This window comes from Taeniopygia guttata, chromosome 4A (genome assembly GCF_048771995.1).
Source record: "Taeniopygia guttata chromosome 4A, bTaeGut7.mat, whole genome shotgun sequence".
NCBI lineage: Eukaryota > Metazoa > Chordata > Aves > Passeriformes > Estrildidae > Taeniopygia > Taeniopygia guttata.
Window position 1 is genome coordinate 15365412 of NC_133029.1, and position 27547 is coordinate 15392958.

General features: G+C 49.5%; 2 protein-coding genes and 1 long non-coding RNA gene across 14 annotated transcripts in view; 1 reads left to right on the plus strand and 2 right to left on the minus strand.

The window, feature by feature from the left end:
• Positions 1-540: 540 nt before the first annotated feature.
• Positions 541-20300, minus strand: LOC115495261 (SLAIN motif-containing protein-like). Of its 2 annotated transcripts, XM_030272800.4 has the most exons (9): positions 20145-20300; positions 16922-17616; positions 8847-8980; positions 6672-6821; positions 4344-4484; positions 3477-3794; positions 2556-2693; positions 2167-2476; positions 541-1547 (listed from the first exon to the last, which is right to left on the minus strand). In XM_030272800.4, exons 2-9 carry the CDS (start codon positions 17593-17595, stop codon positions 1481-1483), a joined length of 1932 nt encoding a protein of 643 aa, XP_030128660.4. In that variant the 5' UTR covers positions 17596-17616; positions 20145-20300; the 3' UTR covers positions 541-1480. The 2 variants fall into 2 exon arrangements, with proteins under 2 accessions (XP_030128660.4, XP_072785337.1); XM_072929236.1 differs by lacking the exons at positions 6672-6821; positions 20145-20300 and having other exon boundaries at positions 16922-17657.
• On the plus strand, positions 19453-26714 carry LOC140684173 (uncharacterized). 3 transcript variants are annotated; one of them, XR_012056036.1, is made up of 3 exons: positions 19453-19566; positions 21292-24388; positions 25097-26714. It is a non-coding gene; the product is annotated as an uncharacterized lncRNA (long non-coding RNA). The 3 variants fall into 3 exon arrangements; XR_012056035.1 differs by lacking the exon at positions 19453-19566 and adding an exon at positions 20289-20383; XR_012056037.1 differs by lacking the exon at positions 19453-19566 and adding an exon at positions 20297-20363.
• ZNF185 (zinc finger protein 185 with LIM domain) overlaps positions 21614-27547 on the minus strand; it is a 30744-nt gene continuing 24810 nt past the window's right edge. For all 9 annotated transcript variants that reach the window (XM_072929233.1, XM_072929229.1, XM_072929231.1 and 6 more), the window contains 5 exons: positions 26518-26586; positions 25359-25439; positions 24501-24603; positions 23894-23992; positions 21614-23104 (listed from right to left, as the gene is read on the minus strand). In XM_072929233.1, the coding sequence (XP_072785334.1) occupies positions 23894-23992; positions 24501-24603; positions 25359-25439; positions 26518-26586 (352 nt within the window). In that variant the 3' untranslated portion in view covers positions 21614-23104. The remainder of the gene's footprint in view (positions 23105-23893; positions 23993-24500; positions 24604-25358; positions 25440-26517; positions 26587-27547) is intronic.

Here is a 27547-nt window from a genome sequence, read left to right on the forward strand (position 1 = left end):
CCTGGGAAGATCAATGTGAGCAGGGTCCAGCTGTGCCAGCAGGGAGAGGTCTCAGAAAAGAATGTTCTGGGTGAGGGTAGAGCCTCAACAGGGCAGTGCTGGGACCCCATGGAGCTTTCTCAGGGTGGGGGTGACAGCCAGGGACAAAGCAGCAGCTCCAGCTGAGGCTCCTGGGCCCCTTCTCTGCCCTGTGAGTGCTGCTGGTGCCAGCCCTGGCCTGGCAGGGGCTGGGTGGTGGCACAGAACACTCCTGGGCCCCTCACAGCACTGTGGGCAAACTGTCCCTTCCTCTTTTCCTGGATCACAAGAGATCCCTGTGGTGCAGGAACTTCCCCTGTGGTGCTTCCTGCCTTTGCGGATGTTTCAGAAATTGCACACACTGGGTGCCCTGTCCTTCTGCTCTCTGAGGAATTAAAGGTAAATCTCACTCCTTGCATCCTACCAGACTTTATTGGAGCCCTGTTTATCCTTGCAGAGCTCTCTTGTCAGGAGAAGCCTCATTCGTGGCACAAAACTCACTGTTGGAATAAAGCAAATCCATTTCAGCACCATAACATTTTATTAAACTACACTATCAAAGTCACATTGATGGCAGGGAGAACATTGCTATCAGTGCATATTTCCTGGACTAAGACTGTATTTGTAGCATCCAGCACTTGCTGAGGAAAAGGACACTGGAACAGAATCCCTAAGAGACAGTAGAAAACTTCTACGAAAGTCAGGGCAGTTGGGAACTAGCTGAGATCCTCCAACACTTCAAGACAAAGCTGTGAGGGAAGGGGATTTTTAAAAAGTTTTCTCTTAAGTGGTGTTGAGCTCGCTCAGCTGAGGTAAGGTGCTGGTGCCCAGCAGTTTTTAAGTGGTGTCCCTGTCCCTGCCTGTTCACACCCCACACAAATATTGTGTACTGCTCATGACCTGTGCTGACACCTGGATACAACAGCTCGGTGTTCTACAGTTATAAAAACCTGCTGCAGCTCTAGACCAAACAATAAAAAGTAGCAGAAATACATTCTATACAGAAGTAAAAAAAACCAACAAACCAAACCCAGTTGAATTCCAGACAAATATTAGAGTACATCAGGTTGGGTTTTAAAACTCTCAAATCTAACACCTATGTCACTGTTTCTACTCTCTACGAGCTCTGCCACAGCACCAGCTCAGAGCTGCTTCTGGCACAGAGAGGACACCCCCAGCTCTGCAGCATCCCTGGGAGGGGATGGTGACAGACCTTCCCCAGGGCTGCAGCTGGGGTGTGGATGAAATAAGGCTTTTCCAGTCTTCCTGGGAAGACTCAGGGTTCAGTGGAGGGTGGGAGCTGTGAGCCCCAGCTCCTGGCAGAGCAGAGGGAGGTGGGAGGTGTGGAGAGCACAGAATGAGGGATATGTACAGCAGTCTGCAGGGACAGGGGCTCGGGGCCTTTTCCCATGAGGTCATGCCCAGCCAGCTGGGATCTGCTCCACGGAGGTGTTCTGGGCTGTCAGTAGCACCCATCCTTCCAGGAGTCATCCTCGGGGGCCTGGGGAGTCTGTGCTGCCTGGAGGAACCTGAGGGGGGACAAAACAACACATCAGGGACAGCTCTAGGAAAAGCCCTGTAATGGCACAGGTTTGGGGTTTGGGTTACCAACATCCCCCTGCCATGGCTGAAGTGCTGCTGTCACACCCTGAGTATCAGCAAACACCAACTTGAGGCACTTTAAGGAAATTCAGTGGCTGTTACTGGATGTTTAAACACTGATATCTGCCAAATTAACACTTTTGTGACATCAGCCCGTGACTGAGTCCAAAATAAATATTTTTCCATACAAATATAACTGAACACATGAAAAATAATCGGGTATGTAGAGTATGGTATCAATTAGGAGATTAAAAACATGAAAAAGGAAATTTTTAAAGTAAGTAGATACATTTCAAAGTAAGGCTCCAATGGGACAAAAAAGATTAACAAGCACTGGTTGCTTATTAGCCTGATATCAGTCATATCATAGTAATTCTGAATCAATTTAATTTCCCTCAATAATGAATTGTAGCACAACAGTTAAAAAAAGAGCAACAAGAAGAAAAACTGTTAAATGTTGTGACACCAGCCCCCATGCTCTGCTTTCTCCCACAAAGCACGGCATGAAGTTACCACGATGCCAAAGAGGTCTGAAGCCCCACTCACCTCCTGGACGGGGGCGTTGCCTTTCCCTTGGGCACGGCCACCCCTCCCACACCCGGCCGTGCTTTCAGGGCAGAGGGTTTGGCCACGGTGACCATGGTGGTGGTTCTGGAAGTGCAACTGCTGCTGGGAGAGCCCGTGTGGAGCTGTGGCTTGCGGACTGGGGGGACAGGAGCCGTGTAGCTGCAGGGCTTCCCCACCTGCCTGCCGGGCAGCAGGGAGCTGGCTCCCGAGGCCGCCTTCCCGGGCTGGCGCCCCGTGAGCGGGGACTGCGCGGCCCCCGAGGAATACCTGAGCTTGCTGGGAGTCAGACCTGCAGGGACACAAGAGCACCTCTGAGGGCTGGCTAAGGGGAGAAGGGAATGGAGGCGTGTGGGAGGTGTGGCACTGACCTGCTGACCGCTGCTGAGTCCTGGGGATGCGGCTGCTGGGCACCTGCAGGTCGGACTCCAGGCTGCGGCTGCTGCGCACGGCCTCGAGCGCGCGCAGGCTGCTGCGGGCCAGGTTGGGCATGCTGTGCCTCAGCTCCTCTGAAAGCAAACACAGCCTCAGCCCCTGCTGCTGCTAAAAGGCTCTCTGGAAAATCCCACGCACTTAAAAGCAGAGCAGTCTGTAGCTAGTTCTTAGCTTCCAGTAAACAGCAGTGATTGTGAAATCACAGGATAAGGAGGTTGGAAGAGACCTTCAAGACCATCCCATCAACTCAGCACCACCACGATCACCCCTAAGCCACACAGAGATTGTGACTCCACCACCTCCCTGGGCAACTCATTCCAAGGCCTGACCACTTCTGCAGGGAACCAATTGTTTCTAACACCTAACCTGGAGCTCCCCTGGTGCAACTTGAGGCATTTCCTCTTTGTCCTTTCACTTGGGACAGGGCAGAAGAGACCAAGCCCCACCTGGCTGCACCCTCCTGTCAGGAGTTGCAGAGAGCAGTAACGTCTCCTCTGAGCCTGCTCTTCTCCAGACTGAACTACTGCAGGTCCCTCAGCCACTTCTGGTGCTCCAGCCCACTCCCTTCTCTGGCCACACTCCAGTCCCTCAATGTCCTTTTTGTAGTGAGTGGCTCAGAACTCCACACAGCAGTTGAGGTGTGCCCAGCACGGGGCACAATCCCTGCCATGGTCCTGTGGCCATCCTACAGTCTGTCCAGTCCCTGTGTCCCTCGGCTTTGACCCCTGGGCACGCGCTGGCCCACACCCAGCACCGCCAGCTCCCCTCCTGCCCAGCAGCACTCCAGGCCCCCAGCCCAGAGCCCTGCAGGGGGATCCGTGTGTGCCAGAAGGCCTTTCCCTGCCTCAGATCCTCACCTTCGCTGTTGGCGTACTTGAGGCGCTCCTGCATGGGGCTCTGCACCGCCCTGCGCGGGGCGCGCAGCCGCGACGCCGCGGCCCTGCCCAGCTCCGCGCCCGAGGAGGGCGACTGGCAGCGCGGGGAGCTCAGCGGGGACGGCGAGTAGCGGTGGGCGCTGCGCAAGGACAGCGAGCAGTCGCAGTCCTCCTCGTCCTCCAGGCTGTAGGTGTCGAACTCCTGGTCGCTGTAGGTGCCGCGGCGCAGCGAGTGCAGGGAGGCGCTGGAGCTGCGGCGGGACACGGAGGCGGAGCTGGAGGCGCAGTCCTGCCGCAGGCCTGGGGACACGGGGGACACGAATTCCAACAACACACCCCAAATCCCAAAGCAATGCCCTGGTAGTGATTTGTTTCACATTGGAAGGAGAGTCAGGTTAACACCTGTCCTCCCCGGAATCCATCAGCATCAGCACTGCTTAATTACAGCACAATTAGCATTCGGGGGACCTGCAGTGCTCCCTAATCTCACCTGAGGTTGTGGACATTGCCACCAAGCTCCAACAGGTTAAGTAGATATTAGGAGTCTAATTTACAGGTATGGGAGTCTCATTTAGAGCTTAAATCTTTTAATTTAATTCATTCTGCACCCACCAGCATTTCAAAGCTGGAAACAAAGACTTCAAGCCTGTCTTCCATGAAAACACACCTGCCTGAGTGGCACCTGGGTTATTTACAGCTCCTCACCAGTCTATGGCTTTATTGAAGTTTCCTGCCTGACAATATATAAGCAACTTAAAAAAAAAAAACCCACAAAAAAACCAACACCACCAAACCAAATAAAACCCCCCAAAAAAACCCAGCTGCCCAAAACAAACAAACAAAACTTACTCTCTTCCTGCAGCCGTGCCATGACCTGGACATCAGTGAGGTCCTGCAGTTTGTAGCCCATGGAGATGGAGTCGTCCGAGGTGCTCAGCTCGCTGTCCACCGAGGACTGGGAGCTCAGGGCCGAGTGCATGCTCAGGTACCCTGGGGGGAGAGGGACACAAGCCCAGTCAGACACTCACAAACCCACCAAGAGCAGCAGGGATCTGTCCCAGGAATTCAGCAGTGCAGCTGGGAGCTTCAGGTCCAGCTGTGAGAAATAAGAATTTAGAAAATCCAATGCTCAGTTTTTAACCTCCTGTTTTCAGGTGCTTTTCAAAGAAGAAATGTGAGGCTGACTGGCAGGAAGCAGCTTGGTCAGTGCCCATGTAAGAAATTAATTTTACACCTGAACTTCACACCTGGGTTTTCCATGTCAGCAGTTACTTCTCTTCCAAGCTGGTTGAAGAAATCATGTTGGGAACCTGCTGCTTTTTCCTGCCTGGCTGGGTTTGATCACAGTTGGAAAGGGCTGCTCAGCTTTGCTGGCAAATGGTTTATTTTAACATCACTGTTGAGTATTCAGGAGGTGCCCTGCCTTCAGATCTTCTCAGAACATGGCAGGAAAACTGTGAGCTTCAGGATGCTGAAATAATACAGTAACAGAAGTGTGGCTATACCTTAAAGGTGCAGCTGGGTCTGTGCTGCACAAATACATACTCCAAGTCAAGATATTCCATTGTAAAATCCCATTTCTTTCCTTCTGAGTCAGGAAAAGACTGTAACAGTTGAAATAATTCCATCCTGAGCAGGGTTTGCACTTGTAGGATGTGGTGGAATGAACAAGCACAGGTTTCCTGCCATAATTAACAGCACCTTCAACAATGATTAAAAATCCAGCTGGACCTTGAGATCAGCTTTCTAAAGGGCAAAACTCCCAATCCAACTTTGTTTAGTTTGGCTGTTGCATTTCAGATTGAAGGTCTAGTTAAAAATAGCCAAGGAAGGGGAAAAACTGCTCCTTCTTCCATCAGTAAAGCTGAGCTGATGGTGTTTTTCGAACAGAAATCAAAGGGGTTGGTTTGGTTTTCAAGGGAAGTCACTGTGAAACATTTTCCATTTGAAGGGTAGAAAAGCTGAAACTTTAAACTCATCTTAACACTTGCACAAGGCACAGGGAAGAGGCACCTGAGAGGAAGTGAACTCATGATGCTCCAAAAAGACAGAGCCTGTCCTGGCCCTGCCCTCCCACCCAGCACATATGCAGAAGCCAAAGACACTTTGGTTTTACTCATCAGGAGCTGCTTCTGGGTGAAAAGGTGCCCAGACACCTGGACTGCCACCCAACCCCACATGAAAAACAAGAAATTGCCTTAGAGATGTTTCCCTCCAGAGCTCAGCTGGCAAAAATCCTCAGTCCTACGTGCATCCTTTTGTTTGCAAAACATAGATAAGTGTTAATATCTATTTATAGCAGAAAATCAGACCTCAAAACCAAACCTGCACCTGTGAAAACAGCCATAGGCAACCCTTCTTTTTTCAGAGGGAAAAAAATTCATTTAACATCAAGTTTGGAGGCAGATTGTTAAACATGCTTTGTGTTTTGAAACATGCAAAGTAGGGTTTAGCAATTTCCACACAAAACAAACAAATAAGGAAGAGTCCTTTGATAACAGAGCCAAGAGGGAAAGCCTTTGTGCTGGGAACAGCAGGAACTGCAGCAAGGATAACAAATGGAGCTCCTGGAAGGGTGTTCCTGCCTCCTCAGGCACAGGGAGGCTGCAGGCCACAGCATTTTGGAGGAGCTTCATTATCAGACTGTAACAAGAGCTGTGGCTGAGCTGCCTCTAAGGCAGGGAATCTTCTCCACACATGGCTAAAGGAAAACTTTTAGCATTTTGTCTTAGTTGCCCACTCAGGCAATTGGAGGCTTTACCCTGGAGACTTTGGCAGCTTTTTGTTCCCTGCATTAATCAATATTCCCAAGAGAAACCTTCCCCAGAAAACTGAATCCAAGTGACTCTATAAAGACCATGTCTACAGACTACAACATTATTCAAGAGTGATATATTTTTGCCCCAACAGGTGTTTTCTATTTTAGGCCATTTACAATTAGTGCAATTTATAAAAATATATACAGATAGAGAAAAAGTAGAGAAACCCAAACCAAGGAATAACTACAGGACATTTAGAATGCAAGGAGGTTTTCTCCCACACAAATGAAACCTGGATGAGGAAGAGAGTAAATGAAAAGGGGAAAACACCACGAGTGGCTATGAGAATTTTTCCCTGTGCCAGTCCCTAACTCTCCTTGCATTTTCAAGAGCCCAGTGCTGCAGTGCCATGCCATACCTGAGCTGCCACAGGTTAGTAGTGCTTTGTTAGTCGATTTGAGGTGCCCAGGAGAGTTTAGTGCATTGCTACAGGAGCCTGCCTCGGAATTCAGGTTATGTGCGCTGGGAGATGCCAGGGGGCTGCAATACAGGTTTTTCCATCTACTGGCTAGAAGGAAAAATACAAAAAAGCCACAAAGGTTAGCAAATTATTTTGGAAACAGAGAGCAAGATCAAGATACAGAGGTATCAACCAGGATTAAATTCTGCAGCAGAGGTACTTGGTGCTCCCTGCCACGCTGCAGAGAGCACAGCAGTGCCCAGTCCCCCACTCGTGTCCTTTAACTGCTTTTGTCCCTTCTGAAGAATTCCAGGAGCAACTCCTGACAAGCTCGGTTTTGAAGAAGCCATACATTTCACAAAGTTCCAGTGCTGGGTGGATGACTATTTCCATCACTCTCTGCCACTGCTACACCCCCTCATTTTAGAGAGCTCACTGAACTTTGTGTTACAAGTGTGTTATTCTGAATTTTTGTGATGGAACCAAGACAGTATTAAACCACAGAAACGCTGCTAACCCAATATAAAAAACAACTCTTTGAATTAAATTTGTTCAGCTCACACACACTCACATGTTCATAAACGGACCAAAATAAGGCAGGTGGCAAAACCAAGTGCCCTCATCTTTACTGGAGGTGGAAATGAGCAGCTACAACATTGAGGAAATTACTCACACCATGATCTGGAGATACTCAAGGGGCCGCTGAACTGCCCACAGAACTCAGTTCTCCCTACTGTGAGAATATCAGCTAAGAATATAATGAAGATTCACCATATTAAGTTTTATTTTTTTATTTCTCCCACAAATATTACCAGGTCAGACTAGGTACAACTGAAGCCTGATACATTTCAGAGAGAAAGCAGGTTATCAAATAGATTTCATTCTAATTTCTAAGCACTGATGGTTTATGAAAGCAAATGAAGTTTGTTCACAAAGTCTATTCAGTTATCTCCAATCAGGAATGCCAAGGTTAAACTCAAGATCCCAAGCAGTGCTAAACACTGCTAGAATGGAAACTAAAATAACCCAGACCAACCCGCAAAGCAGTGACCTCAGACTCCAAACCACAGGGCTTGAATTGTTAGTTAAACTGCAATCAGAATTTCTGCATCCCCATGGAGACAAACCCTCAGACACCAATGTGGGGAGCCAGCTGGGGGTGGATCCCAGCAGCTCAAGGATATCCCTGAACTTCCAATCAGTGATTCTCTCAGAAGTGTCACTTCTCCAAACACAGCTTTTGTGTCTGAGGGTTCCCAACTCCAACTGGGCAGCGGAGACTGCAGCACATCTCTGCAACAAACCTGCAGCTGCAGCAAGTCCTGACCAGGCGAGCTGGATGAGAGGGAATCTAGAGAAGGTAAAAAATAGTTACTGATTCCTTTCCAACCCCTCAGGGTCTGTCAGGACCTCCAGCCCATTTTACACAAACCTGACACAGGCAGGTTATGCACCAGGTGCACTGCAGGTGATGCAGGACAGAGGTAGGGGCAGAATAAATTCATTTTTGTCCTGTGAACTGCATCTGTTGTGAGAGCTCTTCCACCACTGAAAGCCCAGGTGGAAAAGCAAAGCCCCAAAGCCAGGCCCTAGAACACTGCCTGTGATCAGGGATGTCCCCACTGCACACAGCATTCCAGGTTTTCGCATCAGGCAGACAAAATCATGGATTTCCCCTCAGGATTAACACAGCCCATAGCCCACAGGAAGTGCTTTTACGGGATGATAAATTGGAGGAAAAACCTGGTTTGCAAGTGACACCGTTTCTTCAAGTTTAATATTTCTTTGTTGTAAGCTTTGAGAAGCAGACAATTTTTTTTCAGCCAGGTAAGAGCAGCTGGGAAGATCCAGCAGGAATATCCAGTAGGATATCCAGAGGAGGAATCATCACCATTAGGAACACTCAGCACCAGGAGTTCTTCTTCAGAAAGAAGCTGCAAGAACAGTTTTCCATGGCCATCTCTCCACTCCCCAGCAGCACATTTTTTCCTCTACACATTTCTTACATTTAAAAATGTTTAAATATTAACAAAACTTAAAAATTCAAAAGCCTGACAGCACTAAGCTCGATTTTCCTGCTTAGAATGAGATTTGTAAGGGAGCCCAGAGCAGCAGAGGCTGCAGCTGCCCTACCTTGGTCCAGCCTGTTGATGAGGGTTCTGCAGGCAGCCTCAATCTCGGGGCTGGGGTTATCCAGCACCTGCCGGCACCACTTCAGAGGAGAGGCTGTTTTCTCATCCATGGATTTCCTTGGAGACACATAGAGCCTTTGCAAGGATTCAAAGGAGACAGGAAGAAACGCTCATTAATTCAAAGCATATAGCTACCAAAGTGGCATTTGCTAGAGTGTAGCCATCAGGAACCAAAAGTTACCCAAATTAAAAAATTCTCATATTGTGACTCAGGAAGAAAGTTTACTGCCATAACAGGAAAATTCAATGGCTTCACAGGGAAACCCACAGGCTCTGCAAGGCAAGGTGCCATCCTAGGCTGTTGCTACACTGCTGGAAATGAAGTTGTTGGAATAATCACCTGTCTCTTTCTCTACTCCCCTCTTCCAAAACCCCCCACCTCAGAGGCAGTGAGGGTGTGAGGCACTCCTAACTTGAGCTGCAGGGTGATCTCCTTCCAGGAGTTGTGGGTTTTGTTTAAAACCCTCTGGATGTGTCCTCACAGCTGTGTCCTCCCAGCAGCTCTGAGACACCCGAAGGTGCATTCCCAGATTCCAGGGATAAACCCCTTCACTGCAGGATTCCCAGACAGGCAGGAGGCTGTGCCTTATCTTCCCTGTAATGTCAGATAAATTCTCCTCCAGCCTGAGTTCTGCCACATCTCTGACACCTCCATTGCCTTGCATGGACACCAGGATTAGCCTTATGGATAGACAGATTTAATCATCTTAAACTGCTGGATTATTTACAAGGGATTGGGTGGAAAGCAACAATTTCACCAGATCTCCAAAGCAGAACATCCCTCTGAGGAAAGGTCAAATCTGGAAGAGCCTTTGCTATAAAAGCAACTAAAGTATTTTATTTATACATCCCACATTTGAATTTGTAAAAGCAAAAAGCAGTTCCCTATTTTTTAATGTTTTTGCTGTTCAGCAACACATTCAAAACTTGTAAGGGCAAAGAAAAATCAGTCCTCTGTACATCCTAAAGTGAAACTGGTTTTAATTCTTGCCTTGGAGAACACCCTAATGCAGAGGGCAGTGAGACCTCGACCTGCCTCTGGAACCTGATGGTCTTCAAGGTCCCAGACAGCCCAAATCCTTCTGGGATTCTGTGATTTGTGGACATCAGGTTTGGCTCTCAGGCTCCTCCTCTCTTGAGGCTCTGATGAGCTGCTGGCACAGCTTTCAGCTGCTCCCTCTGTACCAGAAAATCTCCAGCAGGAGCTCTCCCATGCACACAATCACACAACTGCTGCTTTCCCACCAGCACCTCCCTCTTCTGCTGCTTCTTCACCTCAGGACCTGCTCCCAGGTGACAAAGAACTCTCCTGGTCACCAGCAAACCACCTACAGCCACACCTGAGCATTTATGGTGTTCCCAAATCTGGCCTCACTGATGCATCCAGAGGATTTCACCTTCATCAGGCCAAAATCCAGTATTTAAGCATAAAGTAACCATAGGGGTGGAGTTAAGATTTCAAGAGATGTCTGCCTGTGCTTCAGTTGCCTCCTCCTCTCTCCCCCAACTTCTGCCACTCCTGCAGCAAGGTACACCGAGCCTTTCTGCTCCAGTTACTCATTTTCTCACAGCCAGCTCAGATCCAAGCCATGAAACACCGATTTCCACAACAAAACTGCTGTAAATCAGCAGGAATGTCAGTTATTATCCCACTCATTCCTGAAAACCTAGGTTTAAAATACAGAGAAACACTGTGGGACTCTCAGCTGTCAGGCTGTAACACCAACAGAACATAAACAGCTGAGATATTTAAAATATTGTACAGGCCTGAGTGACCTACTGCCCTGACCCTAACCCAGGAAGGAACAACAGGGAATGCAGAAAGCAACACCCCCCAGACCAGGCTGGTTCTGGGGCTATGAGATGGAGCACCACTGCATGCAACAGCTCCCAAAATACTATTTGTTACCTGCAGAAGGACATTATTCCCTATTTTTTTGCCTCCTGACACACCACTCCTAGCCCTGCCTGTGGCCAGAGCAGTCTTTTTCAGGGAACAGACTCAGCCTCTTTAGTCACAACTCACACAGGAGCTTTCCCCCACCCACCAAGCTTCACACAAACCCAAATGCAAATAAAAAAATCCAAAGGCTAATTTGTTTTTGACAAAATAAATGCTGAGGAATGAATGCAAATATTCCTGAGTCTCCAAAGATACCTCTCAGGGCAGACCCCCCCAGCCAATCCTGCTGCATTTCTCCACGGAGAAATGAGCATTACAAGCACTCAAATCCAATCAAACCCAGGAAGCAAAGTGCTCCCTCTCCCTGGATTTATTGTACAGCTCAGACCACAAAAGGAGCAGTAAAACCATCACACAAAAAAGAGGTCAACAGCTTCCTCAGGGCAGGGCAAGCTGCTCTGCACATATTCCAGGTTGAGGGAGAGAATCCTGCCCTGCTCCAGTTGCTCTGTCCAGCTCCTCACCCTGTTTCCACCAGGAGAATCCCAGCTGAGGATGGCAACACTTGGTTGCTTGGCAGAGCCATTCCCACATGGAGCAAAGCTGTGGAGTCCTCTGAGCTCTGCCAGAGGACTCTGATGTTTTCTGCTGACAAGTCCATTGGCGAGAGAAGCTCTCACAATTTCCCCAAACCCAATTAAGTAAACACAGCTCAGCTCTTCAGAGCACTGACAGGCAACTTAGCTAAAAAAAAAAAAAAAAGGCATTTTGGTTTGATTTCACAGCACCAGGGTTCCCATTTTCCTTCTGTAGGAGCTTTGGGCTCACACCATGACTTCTCCAAAGGTGCTGGCACAGCACTAAACTAAAAGCATGAGCCCTTCAAATATTTGAACGTGAATCTTTCTCTAGACATATTAAGAGCCAGAAGTCACCTTCTCCTAGGCTCAGGAAAGTCCAGTGACCAGAGTCACCCACCAGAGGCTGACTTAACCCAGCCTCACATCCAGGGAGCTAAAACCTTGGAACAAGGGGGCTGTGAAAAGCTAAAACCTCACAGCTTTGTTTAAAAACACTCAGAATTTTTCTTTCTGGTACTTTCAGCCTCTGAGGCCGTTTGATTTGCCAGGTTCACTGTACCCCAGAAGCACTGGAAAGCAGGAGCCACCCCAGAGACAGGCAGAGCTGAACACAGCCCTGCTCAGGACCAAGCCTTACCCTGCAGTTTGCTCCTCCAGCTCAGCAGTTCAGGTGTTCTCTCTAAATGTCTCTGAATGTTTTCTTTTGTCAAATTGCAAATGAAAATCGGTTATTTAGATACTTACAAGGCCCCATACAAAATGCACAAAGTAAACATTTGGGCAAATATTCCCAGTTTGATGTATTGAGGGTTTGTTGTATAAATTATTAAATACAAATGAGATTTTCTTCAGCTTCCGAGAGGAAACCCTTCAATAATAAAGTATCTTTAGTTTCTGCTTACTAACATTTGTGTTTACCCCGTAAAACAGAGTATTTTGTGACAAACATCTGTGGTAAGGACCCAGTGGCACAAGGATTTTTCTCTTCTATTAAGTTGTAGCCATTCACAAATAAATTTATGATACACTCTGCACTTTATTCTGACATAATCAAGAGCACTAAAACCAAGGAATATTCCAGAGATACTATTTCCCTTATGGAATCAATGTCACAGAAGGATTTACAGGAGTTTATGGCCACTACTGCTGGATTTTGAAATGCCTGCTTTAAAAAAACCCAAACCCCAAGAATGGAAAGGAAACATAACAACTTTCTCAACTTGCACAATGCATCGAGAAAAAGCACCCTCACACTGAGAAACTGATCAGAGCAGGCCTAAGAGTGAAAGCCTGAGAATTTTACATCCTGCTCAGGCAGAGTATTTGCAGCAGAAATCTATAAATCCCAAGAGCAGAATTCAGGCTGCAGAAGGCTCTAGAACCAGTGCATTAGGAAATTAAACTGAGCGTAAAGCAAAGCCCATTTCTGAAGACACAGCTTGGGTTATTATCCATCTTCCAAAGCACTTGGTACCAGTGTCTGCAGCAGCTCCAAAAATGGCAAACACTGCACTGATTTGCAGACCTTTGAGGAGGAGTCCTCAAATAACTGAAAGTGTTTGGAACAATTCAGGCTTATGAGATACACCTCCTTCAAGTGCTAACGGGCAGCTAAATTCCTCTCCAAAGCATGAATTTCAAACAGGTAATACATTCATTTTCCTTTCCTTTACATATCAGACTTCAGAGAGTTGATTTTCAGATTTAATACTATGCTTATGCAGTGCTAATATCAAATCTAAACACTCCTGCTGAACAGAAATCCTAACACAGACAAGACTGGAGTAGAAAGCCACAGTGAAACAATAATGTCCAGGTCCTGAAATGACAGAAACATAAAAGGAAAAAACAGGGAAAATCCTGTGGAGAACACTCCACACAGAAAACATTTTGCTGTTAGCCCAAGGAGAGGTCTGAGCTTTATTCCCAAGAAATTGCAAAGAGAGGAAAAAATGACACTGCAAAGACACTTTCTCATGTCTATTTAGGGACTAATCCTGCCGAACAAAACACCAAAAATCAGTCCCTAAGTCAGGGCAGCTCTAAAGCTCACGTTAAATGAATCTCCTGACCCAGCCAGCAGCCTTACAGCGATGACAAGGCAGCTGGGGCGCAGCTTCAGAGTGACGCTGTGAACACACACACACACCCCTGTGCCAGCAGGGCCAGCCTGCTCCCCACCTCTCTGCCACTGCCACTGAGGATTTCCCTGCTCACCCCTCATTTTACACAAAGGTGAGGAACAGGAGCCACAGCCTGGAGCAGTTCCCAACCTGAGCCAGGGCAAGGCAGGCTCTGCCATCAGAAGCAGCTCCCCCTCCCAGGCCGAGCTCTGCACGCGATGTCACCTCCAGGCAGGTCCTGCCCGAGGGAGGTACTGGGGACACTCCCACAGAGCTGCACTGGCTGCTGAAGCAGCTCCTGTATCCAGAGATTGTCCCAGCAGAGCAGATGTCACCCAGTACAAACAGGTAACACCCTCCTCAAACCAGTCAAGAAAGGTTTGGAGAAGTCACCTGTGCATTATTTAATGCAACAGGGGCAAAAACACCTCATGACCAGTCTGAGAGAACAAGACCTTGCAAATCACTGTTTCTAAGTCATGTAGATCTTGTCAGCAGCACCCTGTCACCAGAAGAGATCAGAGGGAAGCTACAACACAGCCTGTGAAGGGTATAAATGGATTACACAGAGACACTCTGTAAGTAACCTTCTCCCCAAAGCTGGAGGTGGCAAGGTAGAATTCCTGGATTTCGTGCAGCATCACACCCTCACTTGGTGGAATTTCTCCAAGATTTCTCTCCCTATCTCTGATGGTACAAGCAGCAATGATTTCCTCCAATACATTGAATTAAAAGACTTAAACTTGAATATAGAAGAAGGTCACTGGACACAAAGCTAAGGCTGAGAAATCCCATAGCCAGGAAACTCCCACAGTGTCATTTCTGAGAGCAAGCCACGCTCCTGCTCCCTACAAACACCAATTCACAGGCACCCCACTTGCTGTGCTGAGCACGGATTCAGGCAGGAGACAACACAACACTGAGGAGAAGACAGTGTGACCTAGTTTCAGCTGAGACAGACTTTTGGGAATGAGAGCAGCAACTCAGGGATTCACCTGAGTGCCAGGGATTCCTTCTTCTCCTCACCTCAGGGAAAAACCCCAGAATGACAAACACTGGGAACACAACCAATGTAATGCTGTCAGCAGCAGACTGGGTTTGTTCCATGGGTGAGAGGGAATTTGGATAAAAGCCTTCCCAAAACAGCTCAGGAGCTGCCCTGTGCTCGAGTCCAAGGTGAGCATCACTGAGCTCCTCAGTGCCAGAGCCCAGCTCCATGGGATTGGTCTCCAGGATATTTACAATTTTGAGCAGCTATTTGAGAAAGGGAGCTGAGGGAGCAGCCGAGGCCAGGCAGGCCAGGGCAGAGTTACAGCAGCTGGGAGTGGGCTCTGCCTCGGGTTTCACACAGCTCAGTCGCTGCAAACACAGCTCCAAAACACAACCTCGGAGCTGCTGAACCAGGGGAGGTGCACAGAAACTTCTGCAACTTTCAGTTCAATAGAGAATAATTTCAAAATAAAGCAGGGATTGAGACTCCACCTGCACCTGCAGAGAATAGCAAGAAACCCTCTGACCACTCCATCCTTCTTCCAGGGTAGAAGGATGTACAATATTTTAAAAATGATTGCAAATACACAGTACACTCAGCTAGTCCCTTTGGATTTGCTCAATGCAGGCAACACTAAGTACTTCCCCCATCAGCAAAGCCACCTTGTTAGAGCTGATCCTAAATTCACAGAGAATTTAGGAGCATTTGTTGATTGTTTTTTTTTTTTTTCCTACTTGTTTTAAGAAAACCCTCCCTCCCCTCCAAGCAGTTTGCTGGTTCTTGCTGTGGGAAAGCACAAACACCTGCAGGGGCTGCATTTATGGAGACAGTTTGGGATATTTGGCAGTGAACACAGGCACTATTGATTGTACACAGCGTTAATTCCCCACTTTCAGAACAAGAAGCCACCACTAAAAGCAGCTTCCTGTTTCAGCAGGTTTGTTTGACAAGAGGAAAAGGGAACAGATGGAAGTGATGCAGCACAATCAAAGATAATTTATGGAAACAGCACTTGCAAAAGTGCTCTGGATCACCACCCTTACCCAGCTCCTCAGGGGCCTCTTTGTCACAGATTGCCCTGTTCCAACCAAATCTGGCAAGAAAACAGGGAAAACAAACCCACAAGGATCCTACAAGGTGCAGAGTGAAGGGTACCTGGGAAAGAAGGGTTTTAGGATCCACCAACTGAAGGAAAGGTCAAAGAACAGAATTCCTGGGCACAGAATCTCTCCTGATTTCACTGGGCAGCATCCCCTGCCTGGGTAAATCTCAGCCTCTGAGACTCAACAGAATTTGAGAACTCTCCCCTGCCACAGGCTCTATAAATGTGAATATAAACCTGGCTGCTTCCATTAACACGGAAATAATAAAGTTAGTTTTCCATATTCAATCTGTTAAATATATTCCCTTATTTATTTATAAGAAATCTAATCAAAATGCTGTTTAGGTATATTGAAGAGTTCCAGTGATTAAGTTAGAACCAGTATTTGGGTTTTAAAAGTACACTTGCAAAGGAAAAAAACCCCACATTTTAAATATAACCTCAAATTCAGGCTGGAGCTAATGCCATGACCTCATTGAGCTCCACTCCATTAACAAAAATGTTACCTTCCCTTCTAACAGCTAATGAATGTTTGGAGCTGAAGGTTTGGTTTGTGTTCAGCAGCCCTGTCCTTGCTGCCAGATTAATCTGGCTACACAAATTTGAAACCCAATTTGCAGAGCCCTGAGGCTCTTCCTCCCAAGTTTTACAAATTAACAGCTCAGGGTAAAATCTCAAGTCCCAGTTATTGCAGGAGCTGGAATCAGCCTTTAACTTTACATTTCCCTTGCCCTCCCAAAGGCTGTTAATCTACTGATTCACAAAACAAGTTCTAAACAAGGCTGCTGGTGGAGGGGAGAGTCCCAGAGAGTCGGGTCAGTTAAGGATTACATCATTGATCTGGTTCAGTTCACGTCTCTGAACAAAAGAGGTGCTTAACTGGAAAGAAACAGCCTTAAGGAGCTGGGAATGGTTTATCTCCTCAGGTCCTAGCAAAAGCCACAAATTCCAGATGGTCTAGGGATTCTTATTGACAAAACTGTTAATAAAATATGGTATTTGACAGTTGTGTTCAAGGTTTAAAAGCGCCATTATTCATTCATCTGCATGTGCTATATATAAATAAACTTAGAGGGAAAGGAAGCTGCAGCAGTGGCTGGAAGGAAGCAGGGGAAAAAACAGCACCTACAGGTAAACTTATTTTTTTAAAAATAATGGTTTGGCACAATGGACATAAAAATAAGAACAGTCACTAATGAGAACTGCATTTTTGCTCCTAAAAATCCAAGTCCTGTACAGAAATCAGTTTATAGCTTTAAAGGAACTGTTCACCTAACCACAGCATGTCCCTCTCCCCCAGGCCTGGGGGTACCTACCAGCAATCCTCCTCTTCAGGGCAATTTTCCAGTTCTAACACTTTAACTTCATCCAGATCTGCGTGACTGGGAAGCCCCTCTAGATCCGCACCCTTTTCACCAGGATGCTGTTCATGGATTGCAGCCGGGGCATGGATCCCTGCCATGAGCAGGCTGCCCAGGAGCTCGGAGCTGTCACTTGTATCCAGAGGTGAGGGACACTGGCCATTGCTGTGGCTCTGCTCCCCACTGGGAGACACCTCCTCGGGGGCACTGTTGCAGCTGTATTGCATTGGGGCATCCAGGGCTCTTTTGAAGTTGTTCTCTCCTTCCTCCTGCCTCATCTTGCTCAGCTGGTTGTGCAGATCCGCCATCAGCTGCAATTCCTGCTGCTCGGTGATGGCGTTGATGCTGTTGTTGATCTCCATCCCGTTGAGGCCGGGCTCGTGGTTACCCACCCCGATGTCCCCTGGCACGTTTGTCCCCAGCAGGGTCCTGCTGCTCCTGCTCCTGGCGTGCTGATTGTCCAGCTCCAGCCTCCGGACCAGCTCCCGCAGCTTCCGCACCTCCGGGCCCACGTCCTCGGGGGGCTCCGTGCCCGGGCCCATGGCCGAGTGCTCCGGGGCGTCTCTGCCCAGGGCCGGCTCCAGAGCAGGGTCCTGCTGGATCAGGGGGGCATTCCCGGGCACCACCATCCTCCAGGACGCCCGGTCCCACTGCAAGGCACAGAAAACACAGCAGAGATCCACAAGAGTTTTAGGCAAATTGAATTAGACACCGAAAATTCTTTCTTTTATAAGCATTGCTTAATTACACTGGGGTGGAAGGTGTGTGAACGTCATTCAAATCCAAAAAAGAATGACTGAAGTTAGGGCTGAAAATTGCAAAGCCCACAGATTCCTCTTTTTGAACTGCAAGGATGTGCACCTGTTCTGAATCAATGAATTTAATAGAAGGAAGCTGATTTAATCCCTCACCAATAGTTTAGTTTCCATCTGTTTACCAACAAAATACTTGGGAAAAGCACTGAAGGAGCTAAGTCAGGAAACATCATTAACAAGGTGCTGACGTCAGACAACAACAGCATCAAGAAAATGGTGAAAACATCCTTTGTTCATTACCAGGCTTATCCTGGAAAAACAAAAAACTTGGAAAGATTTCTGTATCACCTTATACCAAAGTAACAACAGGAACTGCAGTTACTGTACTGTGGTACATGAAAAAAAGACTAAGTAACGTTTTTACTGGTGTATTTTCCTGTTACAACTGAAAAGAGAGGGGTGCAAACAGGGAAAAATAAAAAAAATCCCAACTTAAGATTACATACTCCACTAAGTCAAAAAACCATAAAGTGCATTTCACACTAGTTTTACAATATGAGCAAACATTGCTTTTCCCCTCCACCTGATTTACATGAGTTCTCAGTTTCACGGGGCACATTTATTTCCAAACTGATTCATCATGAAAACCCCTGGTACTGAAAATCCCTTAATTAACAGTACATGGAGCAGTAAAATGGGTTTAAAGTCAGAAATCCTCTCTGTTTTGCAGGAGGGCAAACTGATTGACAGAAGAGGGAGTGAGTCAATACAGCCAATTCAAAGTTTAAAAACTGATGCACTTGTTACAACTGCAATCAAACCCTGACTTCCTGTGGCTGTGACTGGCCTTCCCCCTCCCTCTTCTGCCTGAAAATGTCATTTGTTTTTAAGTGCCAGTAGGCAAAGGAAAGCACAAAAACTCAGTGTCACACAAACCAGGGTTACAAACAGACACACCAATAGGTACCTCAGCATCTCTCTATTATTCAGGCACTTGTAACAGCAATAGCTGGGTACATTTCTTTAAAAGTACATGTTGCTTTATTGGTTTTTTTTACCTGATTTTTTCTTATTATTATTATTTTGGTCATCTATCTGCAAGATGTAAATTTTCAACTTCCACTTGAGTTAATAAAAAAAACACAAACAGCCCTTAGGAAGAGCTGTGAGTGAACAGAGCACACCTTCCACCCATATTCCAAACCCGTGCCTGTAAGCAGCACTGCAAAGGAAATTTACTGCGGAGTTACCAAGCAATCCCATTCCCACCCATGTGCCAGCTTCAAAAAGCTCCTCGCACGGATTCCCACTCCTACAAACCCACAGGATCCTCTTGGGTAACTGCACAGTGTGATTTCCAAAGAGATCTCAGAGAAGGGAGCAGTGTGATTCCCAGAGATATCCCAAAGCTCAGCAACTTGGAGGATGCACCATGGAGAGTTCTAGGAGTTCCACTGTCCAAGCAAAACAGTGGCTCGAGGAAGGGAATTAAGGAGACGGGTCACCCAAAAAATTGGTTCCCTTCCAAAGGTGAGGAGCTGCAAAAAAACCTCACGTGAGGAAAACATACACGTTGAGGGGGAAGAGCAGCTGAAAAGCGCTCAGTCTTTCCCCACAACCACTACGCCTAAAAACCACCCCCCAAAAAAAAAAAAAAAAAAAAAAGCAAAGACATACGGGGGAAGAGACACAAACCTGTGGAAGTTAATTTCATTGTGTAGCGGGGAGGGGGGGGGGGGTAAGAAATAAAACACGTTTAGAAGAAGGCAAAAAGGCGGCAGCCGTGAGCGGGTCGGAGACAATAATTCGGAGTTTGCCGAGCAGACATCCGGGTGTCTCACCGAGGTAACGGTCCCCTCACCCCGGGCTGCCCGGCCGCGGGGCTCCAGGGCTCCGCGGGCTGCAGGGGCTGCCAAGGGCGAGCAAAGGGACTCTGAAGGGGCTGCCATGGGGCTGGGGGGGCTTAGGGGCAATGATCATGGAGGTTATGGGGGGTGCAGGCTCTGGGGGGCTCTGAGAAGCACAGGGGGCTGTGGGGTGGGCTGTGATGGCCATGGGACGGCGTGAGGGGGTTCTGAGGGGCAGTGATGGCCGTGAGGCTGTAAGGGCTGGAGGGGAAGGGCTGTGACGGGGCTGCGGGGGGTGTGATGGCCATGAGCGCTGCGAGAGGGCTCCGAGAGGCCGGGGGGCTGTGATGGCCGGGGGGTTGTGATGGCCGGGGGGCTGTGGAAGCCCTGAGCAGCACCGAGAGCCGGGGGGGTGAGGCAAGGGACGGGCTGAGGGTCTGAGGAGGGCTCTGATGGCCGTGCTGCGGGTGCGCGCTGTGCGGCACCGGCGGGCGCGACCCCCGCGGGGGGCACGGGCGCGGCCGGTTCGCGCAGAGCCGAGCGCGGCGGGCAACCCCCTCGCCCCTCGGACGGTACCTGGATGGATGGATGGATGGATGGATGGGCGGACAGGCGGATGGCGGTCGGTCGGTGCCGGTGCCGCCTTTCTCCGGCGGCGCAGCCCGGCCCGCGAACGGCGGGAGGCGCCGCCCCCGCCCCGGTGTGGGGACGGGGGATGGGGGCGCTGCGCCTGCGCGGGGCCGCCCGGGCGGGAGGGAGCGCGGCGGCCCCGGTCAGGGCACGGCAGTGAGGGGAGTGAGTGAGGGGAAATGGCGGTGAGAAGGGGAAAAAGGGGGTGGGTGAGGGGGAAACGGGGAGTGGTGATGCGGAGGAGGTGAGTGGAGTGAGGGGGATGTGGACGTGAGTGAGGAGGAAAAGGGATGGATGAGGGAAATGGGGATTCATGAGGGGGGAAAGGGTTAAAAGGGGGAAAGGGGTGAGTGATGGTAGAAAAGGGTAAGTGAGGGAAAGGGGGAAATTAGGGGGAAAGAGCCCAGTGAGGGTGAAAGCGGAGTTAAGAGGGGAATGGGATGTGTGAAGGAGGAAAGGGAATTAGAGGGACATGGAGCAGGTGAGGGGGGGAAAGAGGGTGAGTGAGGGGGAAAGGGGTGAGAGGAGGAAAAAGGGGGTGAATGAGGGGAAAATGAAGGACTGATGGTGGGAAGGAGGTGAGTGAAGAGTGGAGATCAATGAGGGGAAAAGGTTTGCAAGGAGGAAAAGGTCAATGGGGAAAAGTGATGGCAGAAAGAGTGTGGGTGAAGGGGTATGAGAGTGAGGGGAAGTGAGGGAAAAGTAAAGGAGGAAGAGGAGTGAATGAGGGGAAAAGGGCTGAGTAGAGAAGAGATGAGTGAAGGGGGAAAGGGTCTCTCCCTGTGCATGTGATCCGGATCTCCCAAAGCTTTGGTGTGTGTACCATCTCTTCAGGACATTTTTCTCAACCAACAATAAAACCAGCACCATCCTTTGACATCCTCCTCCCAAATGTGCGTGTAGGACCCACACACAGCCTCTGGCACCTCCTGATAAGAAGCGTTGGATGTTTGGCAGCCACCAAGGCCACGAGCTATAGGCAGAATCTCCTTTCTGTACCAGTTGGCCTGAACACCACATCCAGCACTGACACTGCTCAAGGTCTGTCCTGGTGTCAGCTGGGCTAGTGTTGATTTTGTCACTCTGTTGTTAGTTTTCAGGTGCTCCAGGGAGGTTTGGTCTGTGCAGAAGATGGGATTTCCAAAAGAAGACATCCCTGTGCCACCATGGGAGCTGCAGTGCCAAGATGAGTTTGCTTCCACCTCTGCTCAGTCACCACCAGCACATTTCATACCCTTTATGTTTTTATTTATTTATTTGATTCAATGTGAAATAACCTGGTCAAGATTCGTCCCCACAAGCAGCAGAATCCCAAGACCTTTTTGTGAAAGAAAATGCATGACCTCATCCATCATGTAGGAAAAAAATCTGTGTGCAGGTGACCTTTCTCCACAAATACCAGGAAGATTCAGCTCTTTGAATAATTCATTTGTTTTTTATTCATGGGGGGTAGGTCAGCAATTCTTCAAAGCTCAGATCAATACAAATTATAAAGCATAACATTTTTATAATAGCTGCGGGTTCCTTTGGGGTGATACATGTCTTTAAGGGGAAAAACCTCTCCTGTCAGGGAATTGTGCACAGTTAGAAGGTCCCTTCTTAGCCTCTTTTCCTTCAGGTTGAGCCCCTTTCCCAGCTCCCTCAGCTGCTCTCAACACAAACAAAAATTCACATGGGGGATCAGGGTTCCTTTTTTCCCCAGGTAATCACAGGATTTTAGGAGAAGCTTGGTTTTCAGCAATTCTTGGCTGTGAGGATGGGGAAGCGTTGGTTGCCCAGAGAAACTGTGGCTGCCCCTGGATCCTTGGAAGTGTCCAAGGCCAGGCTGGATGGAGCTTGGTTCCTGCCTTGAACTTTAAAATAGATGAACTTTAAGGATTCTCTAGTTCTATGGCTCCTAATGCTTCCCAAGAGGAAACAGTACATCTGGGCCCTTTTAGGACACCTGACTTTCAGGTTTCACTATTCAGCATTCCCAACCTCTCAGCTCTGAGTTAAGGGCTAAAATGACACAATTCTGATTTTACTGAGTGCAGCATCTGCTGGAAGTGCAATGTTGTTAGGGAGCATTTGGGCTGTGAATAATCTACAGCAGTGAGAGGCCTGGGCAAAGCCCTGGTGAGGGGGGAAAGTGGGATTTCAGCTGAGCAGAGCTCTTTGTCAGGAGAGGGAATGGAGATGCCCCTGCTCTGGCACAGGACACCTGCCCTCAGAGCCCAAGTTAAACACCAGGGGAAGGACACTGTTATCTCCCCAAACAGGCAGCAGCCACAAGTGCTGCTGCAGCATCCTCAGGGAAGACGCAGGAAGGGGAATTAAAGCTGACACACGATTAGAATAGAGTTTGCAAGTGCTCCTGGAATCCTGGAGAAAGCAAATGGAAATCAGGCAGAAGCTATTTCTAGGCTGAATTTGGGGGTGAAAGACGCAGAAATAGGCTTTTGCTAAGGACTAAATTCAAATCCTCCCAAGAATCCAAATTTAGAGTTTAAGGCTCCTGGTGTTTGTGTGCCAGCTCGCACAGCCTGGCTGCACAAGGGAAAGAAATACAAATATCATCAGCAGAGGCTTGTGGCAATTAGCTGGGATGAACCTGAGGAGCTGTGCCTGACTCCCAGCTCCGGGAGCACTCGGACTCTTCATGCAGCTGAAGCCAGGCTGAAGGGCTCAGCACCTCTGGAAAATGTTATCTTTGAGGAGGAGGCTGCCTTATCTCATTCCCATCACTCTTATCTGGTGCAGGTGACAGCATCAACCAGCAGGTGCTGAACTCATCCACGGCCACGGGGCAGCGAGAGGGAAAAGAACTCGAGGAAAGCGGGGAGCAGGAATTCTGCAATCTCAGCCACTCAGGAGCTGCGGTATTCCCAGCCGGGCACCGGCTGCATTCCCAGCTCCGTGGGGCCCTGCAAGCACACAAAGAGCGGCTGAGCACGGGCTGATCCCGCCGGGAATGCGGCCTTGCAGGTGAGCCGGGAGCGTGCGAGGATGGGCACTTCACCAGTCAGATGCCATCAGCAGGAACGGGGAGCAGCCAGGCAGAGCCCCGTTCCCTGCTCCTTCCCTGCTGCCCTGTGCCGGGAGGCATCGGGAGCACACGAGGTCTCCCAGCCCCAGCACAGCAGCTCTGGTGGCTGCCATGGCACCTCCTGCTCCTTCCAGATAATCGGACAAAACCGAGCCGTGTCCAACCCGCTCCTGTCGATCTCTTGGAATGTACAATCTACCCGAAGGTTTTCACCTCAAAGGATCTTTTTGTAAAGGATTAGCTGCACCCGCCGCCGAGGAGCTGTGTCCCTGTCAGGGGAATGTCACAGCTCCGAACCGCCCGCAGTGCCTGCACGGGGTCAGCCCAGGACACAGGAGGAACCTTTAACTGCCTTCCGTGGGGACTCTCCACCTCCCGGGGACATTTCTGTCATCACCCAAGCCAGCCTCTGCCTGTCACCTCCAGGAAGCCACCACAGCCTGTTTGCCACCGAGATTCTGGCTCCAACCAACACCCCGGGGACAGTGTGAGTGAGTTTCCAGCTAATGCTGCAGCAAGGTCACTGCTTCCCACTGAACACCCCGGGAAGATCCCTGCCTGGTCACCCTGGAGATGTGAGGGTTAAATGCCCTTCACCAGTGAACTCTGAGCTCTTACCCAGCCATCCCCCTGGGAATGGCTTTGGAAAGGGGCCCTGGAAACCCACCTAGAAGAGCTTCTCGTAGCACTTGTCACAGTGGACAATGTCGCGGTGGATGAATATTTTATCCAGCAGCTCCCCCATTGCTTTGTGGCAAATTCCACACTGCCAAAGGGAAAACAAGGAGATTGGACAATGGCCAAAACCCCACGCAGGAACAGCAGAAGGGAGGGGGCAGAGGTCTGCACCGTTCTATTAAAAGGTGAGGATGCAATCTTTGAGGCTGCACTTTCCTACAATGGCCAAATGTCCCTGCAGGCCTCTTCCTCCCACACTCCCCATCCTCCCCACATCCCCAAACACTTTCCTTGGAAACCTGCAGGGTTTGAGGATTCAGCCACCTCCACTGGAGCACAAAGCAGTAAGTCTGCCCCAAGGACAGTGGGGCAAGGACATGAGGGTGTTCTGATGGTGCTGCCAATAATAAAGAATTATTCTTGTTCTAACAAGGACCTTCTGGGGACACCTGTGACTGCCAGACTGTTTTTGTCCGAATTTGAGGTAAGGATTTGGCAACACCCCATGTATCCCTCTGAAAGCCTGGGGATGGAATTTGCAGGAAGATCCCTGCTCCCAGCCCTGCCATTCCCAGCAGACAGGCACTGGGGCTTACCCTGAAGCAGTACTCATGGCAGTGGATGTTCAGGTGCTCTATGATGATCTTGGGGCAGTCTCGGATCTCCCGGCCGCAGTAGGTGCACAGGGGCTCGCTGGACCTGGGAAGAACAGGGCAGTGGATTCCTCTGGGATGCTCTGGTTCCAGTCCCAGCCCTAGTGCCAAGGGTTTATCCCAGCCATCAGCAGCCTGCTCCCACAGGTGTGACTGTGTGAGTGACAGAACGAGGGACTGTGCTGTCCCAGGGGTGCCCCACAGCTGTGGGGCAGGACAGATCTCAGAATCCTACTGTTCTGGAATCATGGAATGCTTTGGGTTGGAAGGAACCTTAAAGCTCATCCAGTTCCACCCCCTGCCATGACAGGGACACCTTCCACTATCCCAGGCTGCTCCAGCCTGGCCTTGGACACTTCCAGGGATCCAGGGGCAGCCCCAGCTTCTCTGGGGATCCTGTGCCAGGGCCTGCCTACCCTCCCAGAGGAGAATTTCTTCCCAATATCCCATCTAACCCTTCCTCAGTCAGTAAGAAGGCATTCCCTTTTGTCCTGTCACTCCAGGCCCTTGGAAATAATCCCTTTCCATTTTTCTTGCAGGGTCCCTTCAGGCACTGGAAGGTTACCACAAAGCTTCTCAGCTCCAGACTAAACAATCCCAATTCCCTCAGCCTTCCCACACAGGTGACATGTTCCATCCCTCTGATCACCTTGGTGGCCTGCTCCAGACTCTGACTTGGAGTCGCTGTATTTCCATTTAGTGTGCTGCTGTGCCACAAACACACTGCAGTGTGTTCAAAAAGCAAACCCTTACAGTCATTTCTGATTGATACCTGCCCAAGGCAGCCCTGCCCTGTCCTACCTGTGCAGGGGAGCACTGGACAGGTAACTGTGGTGGCTGTAGCTGCTTCTCCCCAGATCACTCAAATCCACCAGGCTGCCACTGTGGAAGGAAGGAGGCAGATATCAGCACTTGGCAGTGATATGTGGGAAGAGAATTTCAGATGGAATCATAATCCAGTGATTTGAAATATTCTGGCTACCTGTTCCTTGGGGAGAAGGTCCTCAAAGTGCCTTCCCAGGACACCAAGAGGAACCTTGAAGTACCCCCAGAGAGGACTCTCCAGGCAAAACTCCCCTGGCCTCACAAGGGCTCCATGTTTACATCTGGCCCCTACAAATAGCAGCTTTTCACTGCTAAAACTCCAAATCCTGCACTATTATGCAGGAAAAGGCACAGAGCACATCCCTGGTTTCATCCCTCATCCAGCTGAGTGTTCCCTCTCTGCCTGAGTTTCCTGGATATTTGGCTTATCTTTGGCTGCTGACAGGAGCTTTGCTGAGCTCTGGGACAGGCTGGAGATTTAGAGAGTGTAATCAGCTCCCCCAGGGATGCCAGCAGAGCGCTGAGGGAGGATAATGCCTCCAGGGAGCATCAAACTGGTGTGAACTGGTGCCACATCACTGTGAGGATGATGTGCGTGGGGCCAAATTCTGCTCTTGTCACACTGGGGCCAGTGTGGGGCAGCTTCACTTAAGTAGAACTCAAGGGACTGAAGATTTAAGATTGAAAATGGTGCAATTTAACTTTTTTAAAGTCATATAATAAAGTCTTTCCAGTGAGACCCCTCACTTTCCACATTCTCCTCATGCATTCCAGTCATTGTTTACAGGTGCACGGCGAAGCCTCCCAGTGCCAAACCGGCAGGGCGGTGTTTTCACCCACCTCAGAGACCAAGCCACTCCAGGAGGAGCTCCCCTGTCCCCTGGGAGCAGTGGGACACAGGTCCTGCTGTCACCAGCACAGCAGGAGAAGAGGGCAGGACCCCACAGAGCAGAACCCTCCCTCCCAATAACCCCCATGGGCTGATCAGCTCCAGCCGCTCCCTCCAGGTGGGATGTGTGAGGTGGCAAAGCCAGGTGGCAAAGCCAGGTGCTGGGCTCTGCACGCTGTGTGACACACGTGTGACACCTGGCAGGGACACCTGGCAGGGACACCGGGTGTCCCCAACGCTCCGTACCTGCCGTGGCGTGGCAAGGCTGCAAAGCCGCCGGTGTTCACGTACTCCTTGACAAAGAGGATCCCTCTCCTGGGAAAACGGGGAGCATTTGCATGAGAAAAGAGCCGGGCAGGGACCGCGTGTGCCCCGGACACCGACGCGTGCGGGACAGGCTCGGAGCAGGATGCTGTTGTTCTGGAATAAATCCTGCATATCCAGTATTGTTGCTAAATAACAACTCCTCTAATTACGCCACCAAAACGAATCGAGTTAATTGGAAAGAATGGGATGGATAATGTAATCCTTTCATCCAGTTATGGGTTTGAGGGATAAGTCTTTCCCAGCTCCCGTCAGGATTAGGCACACAATGGGCACTGCCAGCTCCCCCTCACCACCGAGCCCTGTGGCACAGCGCTGCTCCCAGGGGCTGCTCTGCCTCTGGATTATCGCCAGTGTTTTCAGCCAGTGTTAAACTGCTGCTGCTCGGTTGTGGATGTTTTTACCTTTTTACCTCTCTTGCATATTCCTGCCTTTTTCCAATCCCAGCTCCAGAATTCCATGTCCCACCCTGGTGCAGCTCTGTGCAGGCTGAGGGGAGCCCTGTGCCCCGCACCCTGCAGCCCTGACAGGAATTAATCAGCCTTTTTCCATGGTGCATTTCCACTGCTGCCTAAAAGCTGGGATTAATCCTCCCTTCTTACACTAAGACTTGTCATGGTTAAGGAAAGAAACCTCTTTTTTTTTCCTTAAACTGAGCACGGGCTCTTTATACGTCATGGAGTCATGGAATCATTAATGTTGAAAAAGACCTTTAAGATCATCAAATCCAACCATCAATTAGTGCCACCACCAAACCATGTTCCCAAGTGTCACATCCACATATTTTCTGGACACTTCCACCACCAACCTCAGCCTCCCCTGGCCCAGCCTGGGGCCGTTCCCTCTCCTCCTGTCCCTGTTCCCTGGAGCAGAGCCCAACTCCCCCCGGCTGTCCCCTCTTGTCAGAAGCTGTTCAGAGCCAGAAGAGCCCCCCTGAGCCTCCTTTTCTCCA